Below are 15089 nucleotides of genomic sequence, written 5' to 3' on the forward strand. Positions count from 1 at the left end.
TCAGTAACCTCATAAAAGATAAAAAAGAAATTTTGTGGTCATGTTCATCATCAACTAGGACTTGTTTCTTTCTGAAAATATCAAGCCTACATACAAAATTGAGATATTAACCTCATGGATAATATCCTAGTATGTGGATTGTTTACAGAACTCTGTCTCAGCCACATTTAAAAAAATTGTTGTCTTTTTCAGAATCAAGTTCAACATTCAAGATACATGTACATGTGTGTAACTCACACCCGCATATCTTCCTAAATTGTGAGTCAGATTGAAGAGAATTAAATATACAGGTGAATGTGAAGACATGTCACAACTTTGCAGACCAAGAAATTGTACAACTTAAATAAAATAAAATTATTATCATTTCTACAATTATATGAAGTATAAATCTCGGACTTCATGCTAAATCAGTATCGTCCGAGAACAAGTTGAAAGTAAAACTCTGGTATAATAACAAAAGATTATACAAAAACTGCATTGGAGAATTCCAACGATGTGCATTGGTTAAAGAAAAACAAAATTGATTTAAAACTAGCACTCAGATCCCGGCAGAGACCCAATTCAGTAAAGTCTAATCTTTTTTGTTAAATAATGATCAACCACAAAATATGGTGGATTTTTCCCGAGAATAACTATGTGAACGGGCTTCCACCTTGCAAGTCCTCATCATTTGTTCCAAAATCAATCCCCAAACCCATCCAAGGAATGACATGGAAATCTTCAAACGGACCAATCAGTGGAACCTTCAGCAGATTGTGCTATGTTGACCTGAGGCTGAGAATCAAGTAACAGGGCCGAAGTAACTGAATTTGATGCAGTAGAAGAGGCGGTCAGGGGCGCAGTAGCTACGGTTTACTTGCAAAAATGCTCAAGATGAGTTTTGTGACATAGGAGTAAGGCTTCAACTTCTTTGATGGAGACAGAAACAAATTTTCCACTTAAAAATCTGATAGTAAATTACGTCAAGATGTTGGCGAACTGAACTCGGTTCACAGATGGCATTAATTGAACCGATTAAAGTTTGAATGAGCAGGAGAAAATCAGAGACAAAATAATCTTAGATGTCAAAACATTTATCCTCATATATCTTTTGCAGACCACATGCACACCTTGAGGTGCCTGGCAAGACAAGAGAAAGTGTAAATCACTGGATACAAGAAAAGACAGGCAAGAGAAAATAATGAAAAAAAAAAACAAGATATGCATATGAGATAACGATAGCAATAACTTGCTGACGTTGATTGAGAAATATAATATTGGACTCTGGTACATCCTTAAAATTAAAAAAATTTCTTGAACAGCAGAATTACCTGAAGATGAAGATATTATAAGGTTAATCAAAACGGAAAAAGAAAAAAGCCAACAAATTAAATGTCAATTTTAAATCACCCTAATCATGCTAACTGCTGCATAGCTTAAAGTTGCAGTAGGCGGTTGATGATGGTTCATGCGCATTTTTTACATGCTATAAATCATTTAGAGACTGCTCGAATACTAAAAAACTGAAGCACTAAACTGGAAACAAATTGGTCCGTGCATGATTTCTAAAATGGTCAATGGAATGTAATAAATTCAGAAGCAAAAGACTCTAAGATTTTGTTACTCAACAAAGTGACAAAGCAATGGATAACCAATTCCAAGAACAGCAGACACTAACTAAAGATAAAATGACTATTTTCACTTTCTATTCGATAACTATGATTTATCTCTCATGAATGTTCAAACTCGATAGCTATGTGTATCTACCATATCAATGTTCACCAAATTATATTTAGATAATTACACACTACAACGTTTAGCATGAAATTGACTTACACAACAAAAAAGGTTTTGAAGTAATTTTTACATTGATTTAATTTTGTATTGACCATCAAAAACTAAAGAGTAGTGACTTGTTTAAAAACTGAAATATTCATCTTGTGCAGTTCATACGTCAGCATGCATAAAACACACTTTAGACCAGCTTTAAATTAAACATACATTACAAGAATGACACACCTGTGCCTAAGATAGGATCCAACAGTAACACATGCCTATCTGAGATATCATTTGGAAACTTCTCACATATTTGTTGCTCAAAATCAAGGGATGAGTTAGGCATTATGAAATGAAACAAATAGAGACATATATGCAGATGCAAAACCTGCTGAATGTTGTCACCTTCTCTACGAATAAGAACTTTTACAATCTTGATACCTGTGCAGAATGCTCATAAAGCCTATGCTTTCCCCAATGAAAGTAGATCATTATATCAAAATTAAGGACATGTTGTGCTTTTCTAAGAAATGAACTTAATTGAAAAACTACAGTGATGGGTTCACATCAAACAGATTAGCATGGAAAAAAGAACACGTCTTTTAAAGCATAGTGGGGATAAACCTAGATGATAATTTCAAGGAAAACGAAAAACAATTAGCACTTCATGCAATCTAAGCAATTTCCTAATTCCAAACCTAAATCGGCAAAAGATCATCCATTTGTTTATGGAGATGTTTAAGGAGGAATAAGAGAAAACTCAAGACACTATTTTCAACCAAAGATGCCAATATTTGGTATAGGTATAGCTTATTTTCTTTCCAATTTTACCCTCTATTTATTGTGAATATTTCAAAAATATATATTAGAGGTGATAAGTGGAAGTTGGTTATCTTATTTTTAAATAAAAGTAAGATTAATCAGTTTTAAATTTTTTGTTTTTTTTTTTTTCAATTTTTGAAATCAATATTAAGTTAACATATAATATCTTATTATTTCACAAGTCAGTGCGGGTTAAAAAAAGCGGACGGACGGGCACGTGAGTGGCCACCGTCTGGACGCTACTCGCTAGTAATAATAATAAGATAGCAAGAAATGGCATGGATATGTAGATGAACCACACATTAATCATAAAGAGATTTGTTCTCTAATCTAAAAGTCAATTTTCATTTCACTTGGTGCAAAAATTTACTATGATAATGAAGTTTCAAAATTTCATAACAGTAACAAACAAACTATTGAAAAAATAATCAGGGAAATGTCATCTCATAAAAGCTTTAGCGAAATCCACTATTTCCTTCAATAGTTTTCTTGTCTTCTTGGACTTCTTCTGTTTAACCTTTTTGGTCGGGAGAGGCATTTCCCTGATGGGGCCTGGGGGTAAACCCTTTTTCAATGCACTTCCTCTGGGTGTAGCAGAGGGGGGAATTCTCAAGCTCTGAGGAGGTAAAGGAGTGTGTTGCTTCCAGAACAAGTTACTTTCCATGGAAAATTTTACTTTCTTGGAACTCTTGTCCGCACTCTTTGCTACTGCAGAGACATCTTCCGCATCAGCAGTGTTCAAATCAAAATCCTGAGATGTCTCTCCTTTAGAGTTCTCTGTTCTCTTTCTCTTCCTAGATACAACCCCCTGAGATGTCTCTCCTTTCGAGTTCTCTGTTCTCTTTCTCTTCTTAGATACATCACTCTTGTTAATCTTCCTCTGGTTCTTTTTTGGCTTTCTCACTTTGTCAACAGAATCCAGCACTACCCGGTCAATAGAGTCAGGAAGGAAAAACTCAAAGCCAGAATTAACAACATCCTTCTCCAGCTTCAAGAACTCATTGTGCAATTCAAACAAAACCTTTCTTTTGCTATTAACACAACCAGGATTAGAAGCCAACTCAAATAACTTGGAAGAAAAACCCATAACCACCGCTATTGTTCCCAAATTCACAACATCACCATCACATTCCTCCCCACTCTTCTTAAACTCCAACAACTTCTTCCCATTCATCAACAACACATCAAAAAAGCCACTCTTAATCTTCCCTAACAAAACCTTATCACGCAATTTAACCACAGCAGAGAAAAACGGTCTAAAAAGCAATTCTAAAACACTCAACTTAACCGGAAGAAAAGGCGTAAGCTCTTGAAGAAAAACAGAAGCAACATAATAATTAACACGTTTTTCCTCAACAAACCTATCTTTCGCAGAAAAAGTAGACTTATCAAAACAATTCATAACAAGATTAACCAGATCCAATTTCCACGAATTCTTATCAAGTAAAGAGAAAGCGTTGGATATAAACCTACGAATAAGGAGATAGAATTTGTCTAACCTAACGGAATTGATACCGGACCATTCACGACGCATGGTGAGGAAGAAGGTGGAGAAATACTGCAGCGAGCGAGAAGGATGAGGGAATGTTGAGAGATACGAAGCGAGGCGATCGATGAGGTCGGCTTGAAGGAGAGATTTGTCGGAGCGATAGACGCAGTAGAAGAGACCTTTCCAGAGCTTTTTGGCGATGTTTTGAGGGAGAAGGTGTTGGGAACGCCATGATTTTAAGAGAATGCGGATTGCTTTGTTTTTTGAGAATTTGTGAGAGGAAGATAGCTTTACCGGCGGCGAGGGTATAATTTCCGACGATGACGGCATTGTCTCCGGTGCCGGAAGGAAGAAGAAGATTGAGAAACTACCGTTTCGATTTTGTTATTGTAATTGTCGTAATCGCTTTCTTAACTGTAATTGACGATTTAAATATTTGGTTAAATATGGTTTAGATTTAAATATTGAGTTAATTATGATATCATAGCATATTTTAATTACTTTAATTAGAATTTATTATAATAGATACTATAAACAGGAAAGAGTTAATGCATACTATATACAGTATATATTTAATTATTAACAAATTAATAATTTAATACAAAGGAAAATATTTAATACAATAATAATAATAATATTAGTAATAATAATAAAAATAAAAATTATTATTAATATTTATTTAAGTGGATAGTCTATAAGCTTCGAATGCATAGCAATTTGATTTTTTAGCTAAATAAAATTTGATAAAAATTATATTATTATAATATTTCTTAATTTAAAAATGTCTGGTATGTCAACTTAAGTCTATAAGTTGGTGTGACATATTCTCGATCATATATACAAGAATTTAATAGTAATAAATTTTATACGGTCAATAAATTATATATATGTTAATTTATAAGAAGTTTTAATTTATCAACAAAATCAAAATTTAATAGTCGTGATTAATTGTTCTCATTTCTCATAATAACCAAGTGTTCTCACTTGAGTCGTCCCCATATATATATATATATATATATATATATATATATATATATATATATATATATATATATATATATATATATATATATATATATTAATTGTTTGATTTTATAATATTTTATTTGTTAAATTTTAAAATAGGGGACAGGATTGGTCCAAGCCCGCGAGTAACACAACGACTTTAGGCCTCATAATTTTGGATCTTTATTTAGCTTTCAAATCGTTTAAAAAAATAAGAAATTTTTTAATACACCCTTATGGGTTTTTAGCGTCCCTTGGTAATTCCTGTAATACTCTCTTAATTTGGATATGCATATCCGAACTTAACATATTTCAGTTTTTTATCAAATAGGTTCGGAGATGCATATCCGAAGACACAACATGGTAGCTTTTGGACATACATCCGAAATAAACACTGACTACCAAAGAGAAAAAAAACTTTAAAACCAAGACAACTTAACATAGATTTAACATAGATAGTGGAAATTATAGTGGTACACTAATTTAGCATTACATATTGTTATAAACGGGTAGTTGAGGGCGTTACAACATTTTGATAACATCTTCTCCTGATATTTGAAGCTTCGCATCGACTTCAATCAGACTCTTAGTAGAGTATCAGTGAAAAGTGCTCCACATAACTTTTAAACTGGCATCCATCTTTAGTGCAAACTGTGTGAACTTTATCTTTCCTTTGTTCTTATGTCCTTCGTCCTCCCATTTGCATGTTTCTTTTCCTTTTCCATCAGCTACAACTTCAATTGTCTCCTTAGGAGACTACCTGTTCTTTATGGATTCTCATATTTCCATCTTACTAACCTTGGTATATTTAGATAGTCATCCCTTTTAATAAACCCTTCAATCACATCCTTACGCTGGATGCAATCGTTGGTGTTATGTTTATGACTTTTGTGACAATGATAGTATTTTGATTGGCCAATGCAGGCGGACTTTATGATCGGATCAAAATTTATTATCTTGACCTCTTTAAGTTATGTGTTAGCATATTCTGTCAAAATCATCTCTCGTGAGGTGTTTAAATGGATGTATGACTCGAATTTCGAATGGGGCATCCGCTTTTATTCCTCTATAGATTTCCATGAATCTTTCTTTGGTGTTTGACTAGATTCGGGATTCCCTAGTCTTCGGTTACCTTCATCGGCCAACAATTCTTCTCATAGTTAATGTAGGGCGCACCCTACTTAGTAGGTCTTTCAAGTTATAGGCCTCTAAGTGTGATGTGTGTGTCTTCGGTAGTCTTGGCTTTTTGGACCTCTTCTAGGTCTTTTTTGGTTCAACGAACTTCTGCGACGTCGCTTCCCAGACGGAATTATCCTTTAGGATAGTATTTTGTAGGATCTTTTTAATCTAAGTAAGTATATCCGCGATAGCCTGGGATTTTTTATGTTTAATCATCTGGAACATGTCGTTCACCAGTTCTTAAGCCCATTGCGAGTCGAGATTGGCCTGCAAGAGTTGAAAATCGGGAACTGTGTCACGTTTAGTGACTGTAGGGAATAACATTGGTATTGTGGATGGTTCCCTTAAGTGGAACTATGGAGCGGAACTGGAAAATAGGGGGAGCCGAGGAGTTCACTGAATCATCTTTGGTTGCACGAGATTTGGTGGAGGAATAACGTAAGCAGTGGGTGTTGAGGTTCAACTATCATCGATAGAGGCGGTGGAAGTTTTCCTTCTCCTTTAGCGGTTGCGGCAACTTGTCGTTGGACGTCGAAACGAGTAACTTTCAATGGTGTCATTGCCTGATAATTCCGATGAGTGGAATCTGACTTCAAACTTTAATGAGATTAATTAGGAAATGGAGATCTACTCTTTAGTTGAAGGGGATATGTATTTGAGATTAGTGGAACGTGGTAATCGTAGGAATCAAAGATCGATTCTCACAAACGGCACCAATGTTCCGTTCAAGAATGAAATGATAATTGGAAAGGTTGAACTGATGCAATGTTATTGTGGTGCAATGTTCTGATGTGATGGAGCAGACTGACCTATAAGGTTATCACTCCAACGTCCAAGTCCGTGAGAAATATAGTTTCAATGAGAAATAAAATTTATACTTAAAAAATGGCGTGCTAGCCCCCTTTAAATAGGAGAAATTGTAAGCAACTAAAATCGAAGACGCGTATGAGATGTGAATGATCGTTTGATGAATCAGGACGGTGGAAATGAATTTTTCAAATAAGGTGATTTCGGTGGCGCAAGGAATTATATATAATTCATCTACCATTGTCTCGTTTTTGCCTCTTTCCGTATTTGACCTTTGTGCTTTTTAGACCCTTTGGCCGGCCTATAGCAGGGGCATTCTAAGAGACGGTGAAGTTTCTATGGACTTTTGGAATAAAACTATTAATCAAGAGTATTTTAGTACATACTTCATCGGTCTTGCTATGAAAGCTTGTCTTAAGTGAAACCTCAATTCCAATGACACTAGGGAAATGTAGATTTGTTTACTCTATCCATAGTTTATGTCAATGCTATCTAGAGAGATCAAAATCTTATATTTTTCCAAGAAACCCATATTGAAGGGGATCTATGGTACAAGATCTGCCCCTAGTTTAATTAATTGAGAAAGATATTCACAATCCTTCTGGTAATGCTGTTTTATCTGAGTGAATTCAGTTTCTCGTTCTTTGGAAATCCTTTTTTAGAACTATTGTCCTGGTGCTTTTCCCCACTTAGCTGTTTGGTTAATCTGTTCTTTATCAATAAAAGAAATATATAAATTGGTGGGATAAAGTATAAAATACTTATTTACAATCACTATAAAGTATAATTGATTATGAATGCTTATAGATAGGTACCTCACAGACAGTGTCGCCTGGTATTTATGCTAGAATTAATTTGGGAGCAAATCAATTTTTGACAACAAGAAACTGTATAACTCCATCAAGTAAAATTATATATCCTTTCTATATAGTATAAATCTCAGAATTCACGAACATGTATCATATCAGAATCAGCATCGGCAAAGAATAGGTTGAAAGAAAAATCCGGGTATAAGGGAACACAAAATTTGCATTGGAGAGTTCCAACTATAAGTCAGTGAATAAAGCAAAGCAAGGATTATGATCAAAATTGAATTAAAATTAGCACTCAGATCCCAGCAGCCTCAAATTCAGCAAAGTCCAATATTTTTCTTTCCAGCGAAGTCTCCAAAAGAATATTGTGGATTTTGCCCAAGAACAACTACCGTGAACAGCTCTCCACTAGCTCATCGTCATCATCTGTTCCAAAATATCGATCCCCAAATTCGCCCATCCCAGGAATGACACGGAAATCTTCATTTAAACCAATGTCAATCTCGGATGTCACAATTTTTATTCTTGGAAATCTTTTGCAGACCATGTGCAGACCTTGAGGTGCCTGGCAAGATGAGAGAGAACATGTAAATCATTGAATACAAAAAAAGAAAGAAGCAACAGAAAATAATGAAAGAAGTAAGATATACTGATGAGCTAAAGATATCAATAACTTACTGATATGAGGTTGAGAAATATAATGTTGGACTCTGGAACACCCTTTCTTATAATTAAAGAAATCGCTTCAACAGCAGAATTACCTAAAGATAATCAAAATAAAAATTAAATGTCAAAGATATTCTAAAGATATTCAGAATTACCTAAAGATATTCTAAAGTTAATCAAAATAAAAACCAACAAATTAAATGTCAATTTTAAATCACCATTATTATGTTGACTGCTGCATAACTAAAAATAGGAGTAGCTTGCTTATGATTCATGTGCATTTTTACATATTGTAAAACATTTTTAGACTGCTGAGCTTAAAAAATGAAGAACTAAACTGGAGAAAATTTTGTACCAATGCATAAAACACACCTTAAACCAACATTAATTGAAATATACATTAATGAGAATGACAGACCTGTGCCTAAGATAGGATCCAACAGTAACACATGCCTATCTGAGATATCATTTGGCAGCTTTTCATATACTAGCTGCTCAATAATCAAGGAATGAGTTAGACGATGTGAAATGAAACAAACGGAAATATATGCTCAATTCTACAGCATACAGGCAGACAACAAACCTGCTGACCGTTGTCACCTTCTCTATGAATAAGAATTTTACCAATCTTGATACCTTTACAACATGCTCGCAAAGCATTCTCCATGCTTTCCCCACTGAAATTAGATCAAAATATTAAATTTAAGAACAGAGTTAGTTTTTCTCAGAAATAAATTTTAGAAGAAAAACTGTAGTAATCTTAGCTTCGCACCAAATTGCGTAGAAAGCAAAAAAGAACTAGTCTCTTAAAGCATAGTTGGGGGATTGATTTAATTTCAAGGAAAGCGTTCTTGATTTCAAACCCAAATTGAAAAAAGATCATCCATTTGCTTGTGGAATTGTTGAAGGATGATTAAAAAAGTTTTTGAGACAATATTTTCAACCAATGATGTCAATATTCAAATGACTTCTGTTTTGGAATAGACGGAATACCTCCTGATAATGGAGACACCACACAACCTCTTACAAAAATCCACACCACTGTATACAGACCCTGCATTGAAGGAAAAAAATCAGCTATTACCATAAAAAGGTTGGGATATGAAACAAACTAATTCTATCCCGTAAATATCAGAAGAACTTTACAGCCTTTCCATGATGTCCTATATACAGGTAAGTCAATTCTAAAACAAGACCAAGAACATGTAGTTCACATTTCACTCAAGACAAAGAAACCAGAGAATGGTGCACTTGAACGCTTATGAACTACTACAAAAAGCAGAGGAAATCAGCGTTGGGTGTGAAGGGGACTTACCAGTAGGAGTGATTACTTGCTTTTCTGTAAATGGAAGATGTCCTAGGCCATGTTCTACGACCTGGCAAAGCAAGGGAATTGTTGTGATAAATAAAATTCCATTCCCATGCCCCCTCAAAAATTAAAAGTAACAAATGAACCATTGCACCATTATGTACATACCAAACGAATCAAACGGTCAGCATAAAATACAAAGTCATGCTTCTTTGTCTGAGAATCGCGTATCAAGGTGTGCATGCCCCTTATCTGCAAAGCAAGAGTTACCGTGATGATTCAATTTTTATGGAAAATTTAATAGCTTTTGCTGGACAGGAAAAGATAGAATAGGATTACTGAAAATGTCAATAGACAGTAAGAAAGGGGTACCTGAAAAGTAGACTGAATGACATATAAGTTAGGATATATTTTACAGAGGTCATGCTGACCAAGCTTTGTGCGAATATGCTGCACAATCAAATCAATTGCTACATGATTATCTCCTCCACGGGGTATAATGATATCAGCATACTTCTTTGAAGGAAGGATAAAGTCATCAAAAGCCGGCTTCACAAATTTTGAATACTGCATCAAATATTGTTTAAAATCAGCAACTACAATATGCATGGTGAGAAAAGAGTATATATAGGTTTGATCACCATCATCATCAATCCCAACTCCATAAAAACTAAATAATGACGGGCTTCCCAATCGAGGTACTTGAAAAATAGCCAATCAGTAGCGTGAGCTATAACAACATTTACAAGTCTTCTAAATGCAATGAACATAAGAAATGTGACGGGGGGCTAATGTGGCTGGAAGTTGCTACCTGATCAAGCACTGCTTCAATATTACGTGAATTATCGGCAGTATCACGCTTAATCCTTCTTGACAGACGAACATCAGCATCTGCACTGAACATTTAACAACGTAAAGTGACAGCTTAACTTATTATTAGGACTAGAACCCATGAAATGCACTTTTAAAATTGCTATAAATTAGAGATGGACAACTACTGATAAAATAGGAAGTAGGGAAGGGAGGTGAATAGTATGAATTTTAGTATAAGGGCATGCATTTGTTTAGATAATGTGAATGGTATGAATTTTAGTATGTCATAATGTAAACCATGGAAGAAAATGCATGTGAGTTTAAGGAAAACAAATATGGCAATATATTAATTAAGAAATAAGAAATGCCGCAAAAAACTACAACGGAAATAGATATACTAGTTAGATTGGAACAAAATAATAAGGGACCTGTGTCAACAAATATCTTCATATTCATCAATGCCCTGACACGTGGGTCATGGAAAACAAGGATGCCTTCTAAAATTATAACGTCTGCAGGGTTTACCTGCAAAACACGTTAAATCAACATAAATTGGGAGCTGTGCTGCATAATTTGGAAAGCATTAATACACTAAATTATTCTAATTAAAAATATGAAATCATCATAAATACCCTTCTAGCGGGAAACACATTGTTCTTGTAAGCCTTAAAGTCATACTTCGGTATATCCACTGCTTGGCTATTCTTCAATTTGTCCATAACAGTTACCAATCGCTCCGTATCAAAAGCTTCTGAAGATATCAGCAACACTTGTTAGAAATAATGCAAGGAGCAGCAGGAGAAGTCAAGAACCACCATTCACACATGCGCTAAGAAAATTTAAAGGTCATTTCAATATGATTATGCTATCTTATCAAATATCAAGTGAATTTAATTTACTGGGTAGCTACTAATGTTGCTACTGGCTATTTAGGTACTAAAATATCTAGGTGCTATAATAGAAGGAACTTAGTTCAAGCTTTCATATGCTTGACACAAATCCCATATTTTAACATTTAAAATATGCAGTAGTTTTATCAACTGTATTAATCTGTCAACTAAATTCAAGAATATTAAAGGTTTGGAGCTTCATTAGATCAATATTCAATACTTAATTTCAAGTTTCTGACAGCTAATTATGAGGTCAATTATGTTTCAATAAATATTTGAGGCTACCCTTTCCTTTGTATTACCCTTGATATTCCTAAAGAATTCAAAGCAAGAAAAATGCTGTTGACACTCTAGAATGTGGTGAAATAAAAAATGAACTACAAACATTCTAAAAAACCAACCTGATTCTAGAAAACCATCCTAATGAAGTTGATACATACTTCATTGAATATAATAAAATATTTTAATATCAAGAGAAAGTCACTTATAATGTCAAACTGATGAGTACAATTGAACTGACCAGGATGATCAAAGTTGTAGTCTTGTACTCTTTTAAGTTCCTCCTCAGTCAAGTTATGGTAAAAGGAATCCTGTAGTAAATTGAATAGTTCATTAATTATGCCCAATGTATCACCATGAGATGAATAGATCAAGAAACATCAACCCATATTTTGGAATGCATCCCCTCATACACATAAAAAGAGAGATAAGTAAGACAAAGGAACAGTATATGTAAATATTTGAAAGCGAAGTTGACATGCCACTGCATACAAAGAAATTTTTACTGACATCACCAAAACAATGGTTTGTCATATCTTAGGTTTAGAAGTATGATCTCTTTTGGTTAGAAATTAGGACATTTTATGGGTAAACTATAGTGAACTGTGTAAATGTTGGTAATAAAAGTGGAGATGATGATAACAGAAGACTATGGGCCCGTTTGTTTTGGCTTTTTTTAAAAATGATTTTTATAGTGTTACCAAACTTTGTGAAAATTTTTTTTACAAAGAAACTTTTTATAAAAGCTTCAAATGAAAAATTTGTTTGAATAGTTATTCTTAAAATGTGATTTTAGGTATTTCATCTATTTATGGGGAAAAAATTTAGATATCAAAATTTCAAAAAATCACTTAATTTTGAAGCTATTTCAAATAGATTTTCATAAAAATCATTTTTGAAATACAACTTTTTGAAAAAATCATGATTTTGACTAAGTTTTGGTCTTCAATTATGTATGTTTATGTTATAGGATGTCAAATCAAGTGTTTCATTTTAGAAAAAACGAATATAAAAAAACTTGTAATATTTTGAAAAACGGTTTTAGAAAATCTATTTTAAAAAATACAAAGAAAAAATCCATTTTTTTAAAGCTGAAACAAACTGGCCCTATATCTGATTGGGCAAAGTAAAAGTGGTTGAAGTATTTTGGTGTTATAAATGGTAGCTAATAGAGTATCAATGTTCAAATAGAATACAAAAGAAAGTTGATAAAATCATTCCAATAGATTTTTCCAATTTCATAAAGAAAATATCACAAAACAAAAACCAAGGGGATTCAGGTAAAGCCAAAAAAGAATGCCGGTAAAGTTTAAAGCATTAGAAGTTAGAACTAACTGCTAGTTGGTTGCCTTTAATATCTTTTCAGTCACTCTCACAGTTAAAAATCTTTACAAATTTTATATTCGGCTATTGATAAGTGTAAGAATGCATTACCTGATTAACAAGTACAACCCGCTGATCATGAAGCTGTTGAATAATCATATCACAAACAGCTGTCTTGCCAGATGCCGATCCCCCCGCAACACCTGCAATGCACACAAACAAAAAAGTAGATAGAAATGAATTAGAATCATAGCTATAGATTAAAAAGTTCCAAACAAACTTCTGCATAAACTTGTTTTTAAAGTAAAAAAAACATCCAAACACAATTGTTTCAATTCAAATTCTATTTCAACCAAAACAACAATATGCACAAACAGAAAATTAGGTAAAAATGAATTAGAATCATAGCTATAGATTAAAAAAGTTCACGCTAAATTTCGCATCAAACTTATTTTTAGATGAAAAACATCACAAACATAATTGTTTCACTTCAAATTTGATTTCAACCAAAACAATTCAAAAAATCAAGTTCCTTCCAAACCATATTTCATAAACTCTCCTCCAAACACAAGACAATCTATTGAGTGCCCTATAATACAACAAAACAAATCGCCGCCGCCACTAGGTGAGTTCCAGAACAACAAACCTCTCCACCAAACACAACATAAGACAATCTATTGAGTACCCTATAATACAACCGAAAAGACAAAACAAATCACGGTCGCCGCCACTAAGTGAGTTCCAGAACAACACAAACAAACAGAAACTAAATACTATTATACTACAACTACATTGCCAGACACAAAAAAATACACAAACCTATGAGAAAAGGTTGCTTATACTCGTCAATCGCAGAAGTAGTCGGCTGCTCTGTACCACCATTTCTTTGCTCTATACCATCCATATGGAATCCAGAATAATGAACCTCAGAGGAACAATCCATCAAATCCTCAACCGACTTAGTATTCATATCCAAAAAAACCTAAAAAAACATTCAAATTAATCCACAAATCAATCAATAAACAAATCAATAAACCAACCAATAAATCATCCAATAAATCAAACAATAAATCATCCAATAAACAGAACAGCATTAGCTTCAAAGTTCCACAATGCAACTAATTAGATCAAACAATAAACAAACAAATACATAAACTCATATAGCTACTTCAAATCAAATTTCGCCAATAGAACAATGCTTAATCGAGATCAAGTAAACAATGATGAATTGAATCAGAAACTGGTGCAAACGACGTCGTCATTGTATGAAAATGGAACGAAACAGTGACGATAACGAGATCCAATTATGAAATGAAAACGAACCTGAAGATGATGAATTGGGAGAATGTGAATGCGTCGCCGCAATGAAGAAGAATGATAGAAATAGGAGCGAGCGGAGAAGAGAAATATAAAAGAGTGTGAGAGATACGGTTATCGTTTTTACACTTTATTGAAGGAGGGAGGGGTTTATGCAGTGAATTACGATGGTGAAAATCAGGATGAATTTGATTGTTTAATAAATGCCAAATTGAAAGTTTACAGATTAGAGGGAGATTTTTCAGTTGCCAATGTTCCTCTGATTGTGATTGTTCTTTCCTAATTTTCTTTATTATGACGTTAATGTCCCTCCTAACCTTTTTTGTTAGTTAGTATTTCTTCTACTTTTATATACAAAAAAATATATAAAATAGAGGATGCATTTTAACAAGCAATTGTGTATATTCAATTAAATCGTCAAAATAAAATACTTTAAAATTAATTTTATGACTGACAAGTAAAATGAAGAGAAAAGGGTTCATACATGTAAAAAAAATTATTTTACACTATTAACCAATCAGAACCTTGTATCATAATAAATCACATTTTAAATTAAAAATTCTTTTAATAACAAAGTACTTTGTTAGTTTTCTATTGGATGACAATATAAAATAATTTTACAT

The 15089-nt window shown here is 33.4% G+C and overlaps 2 protein-coding genes across 3 annotated transcripts; both read right to left on the minus strand.

Annotated features, from left to right (window-relative positions):
* Nucleotides 1–12: 12 nt before the first annotated feature.
* Nucleotides 13–4486, minus strand: LOC131615675 (uncharacterized). Of its 2 annotated transcripts, none has more exons than XM_058886822.1 (2): nt 1999–4486; nt 13–1119 (listed from the first exon to the last, which is right to left on the minus strand). In XM_058886822.1, the coding sequence occupies exon 1, from the start codon at nt 4394–4396 to the stop codon at nt 3017–3019; it is 1380 nt and encodes a 459-aa protein (XP_058742805.1). In that variant the 5' UTR covers nt 4397–4486; the 3' UTR covers nt 13–1119; nt 1999–3016. The 2 variants fall into 2 exon arrangements, with proteins under 2 accessions (XP_058742805.1, XP_058742804.1); XM_058886821.1 differs by having other exon boundaries at nt 1237–4486.
* Nucleotides 4487–7962: 3476 nt separating this feature from the next.
* On the minus strand, nt 7963–14765 carry LOC131615677 (uridine kinase-like protein 3). Its single transcript, XM_058886824.1, has 15 exons — nt 14473–14765; nt 13969–14131; nt 13261–13352; nt 12068–12137; nt 11290–11408; nt 11086–11182; nt 10656–10735; nt 10217–10411; nt 10013–10096; nt 9851–9911; nt 9529–9589; nt 9119–9212; nt 8954–9026; nt 8548–8630; nt 7963–8434 (listed from the first exon to the last, which is right to left on the minus strand). Exons 2-15 carry the CDS (start codon nt 14117–14119, stop codon nt 8258–8260), a joined length of 1437 nt encoding a protein of 478 aa, XP_058742807.1. The 5' UTR covers nt 14120–14131; nt 14473–14765; the 3' UTR covers nt 7963–8257.
* Nucleotides 14766–15089: the final 324 nt, after the last annotated feature.

This window comes from Vicia villosa, linkage group LG7 (assembly GCF_029867415.1).
Source record: "Vicia villosa cultivar HV-30 ecotype Madison, WI linkage group LG7, Vvil1.0, whole genome shotgun sequence".
Classification (NCBI taxonomy): domain Eukaryota; kingdom Viridiplantae; phylum Streptophyta; class Magnoliopsida; order Fabales; family Fabaceae; genus Vicia; species Vicia villosa.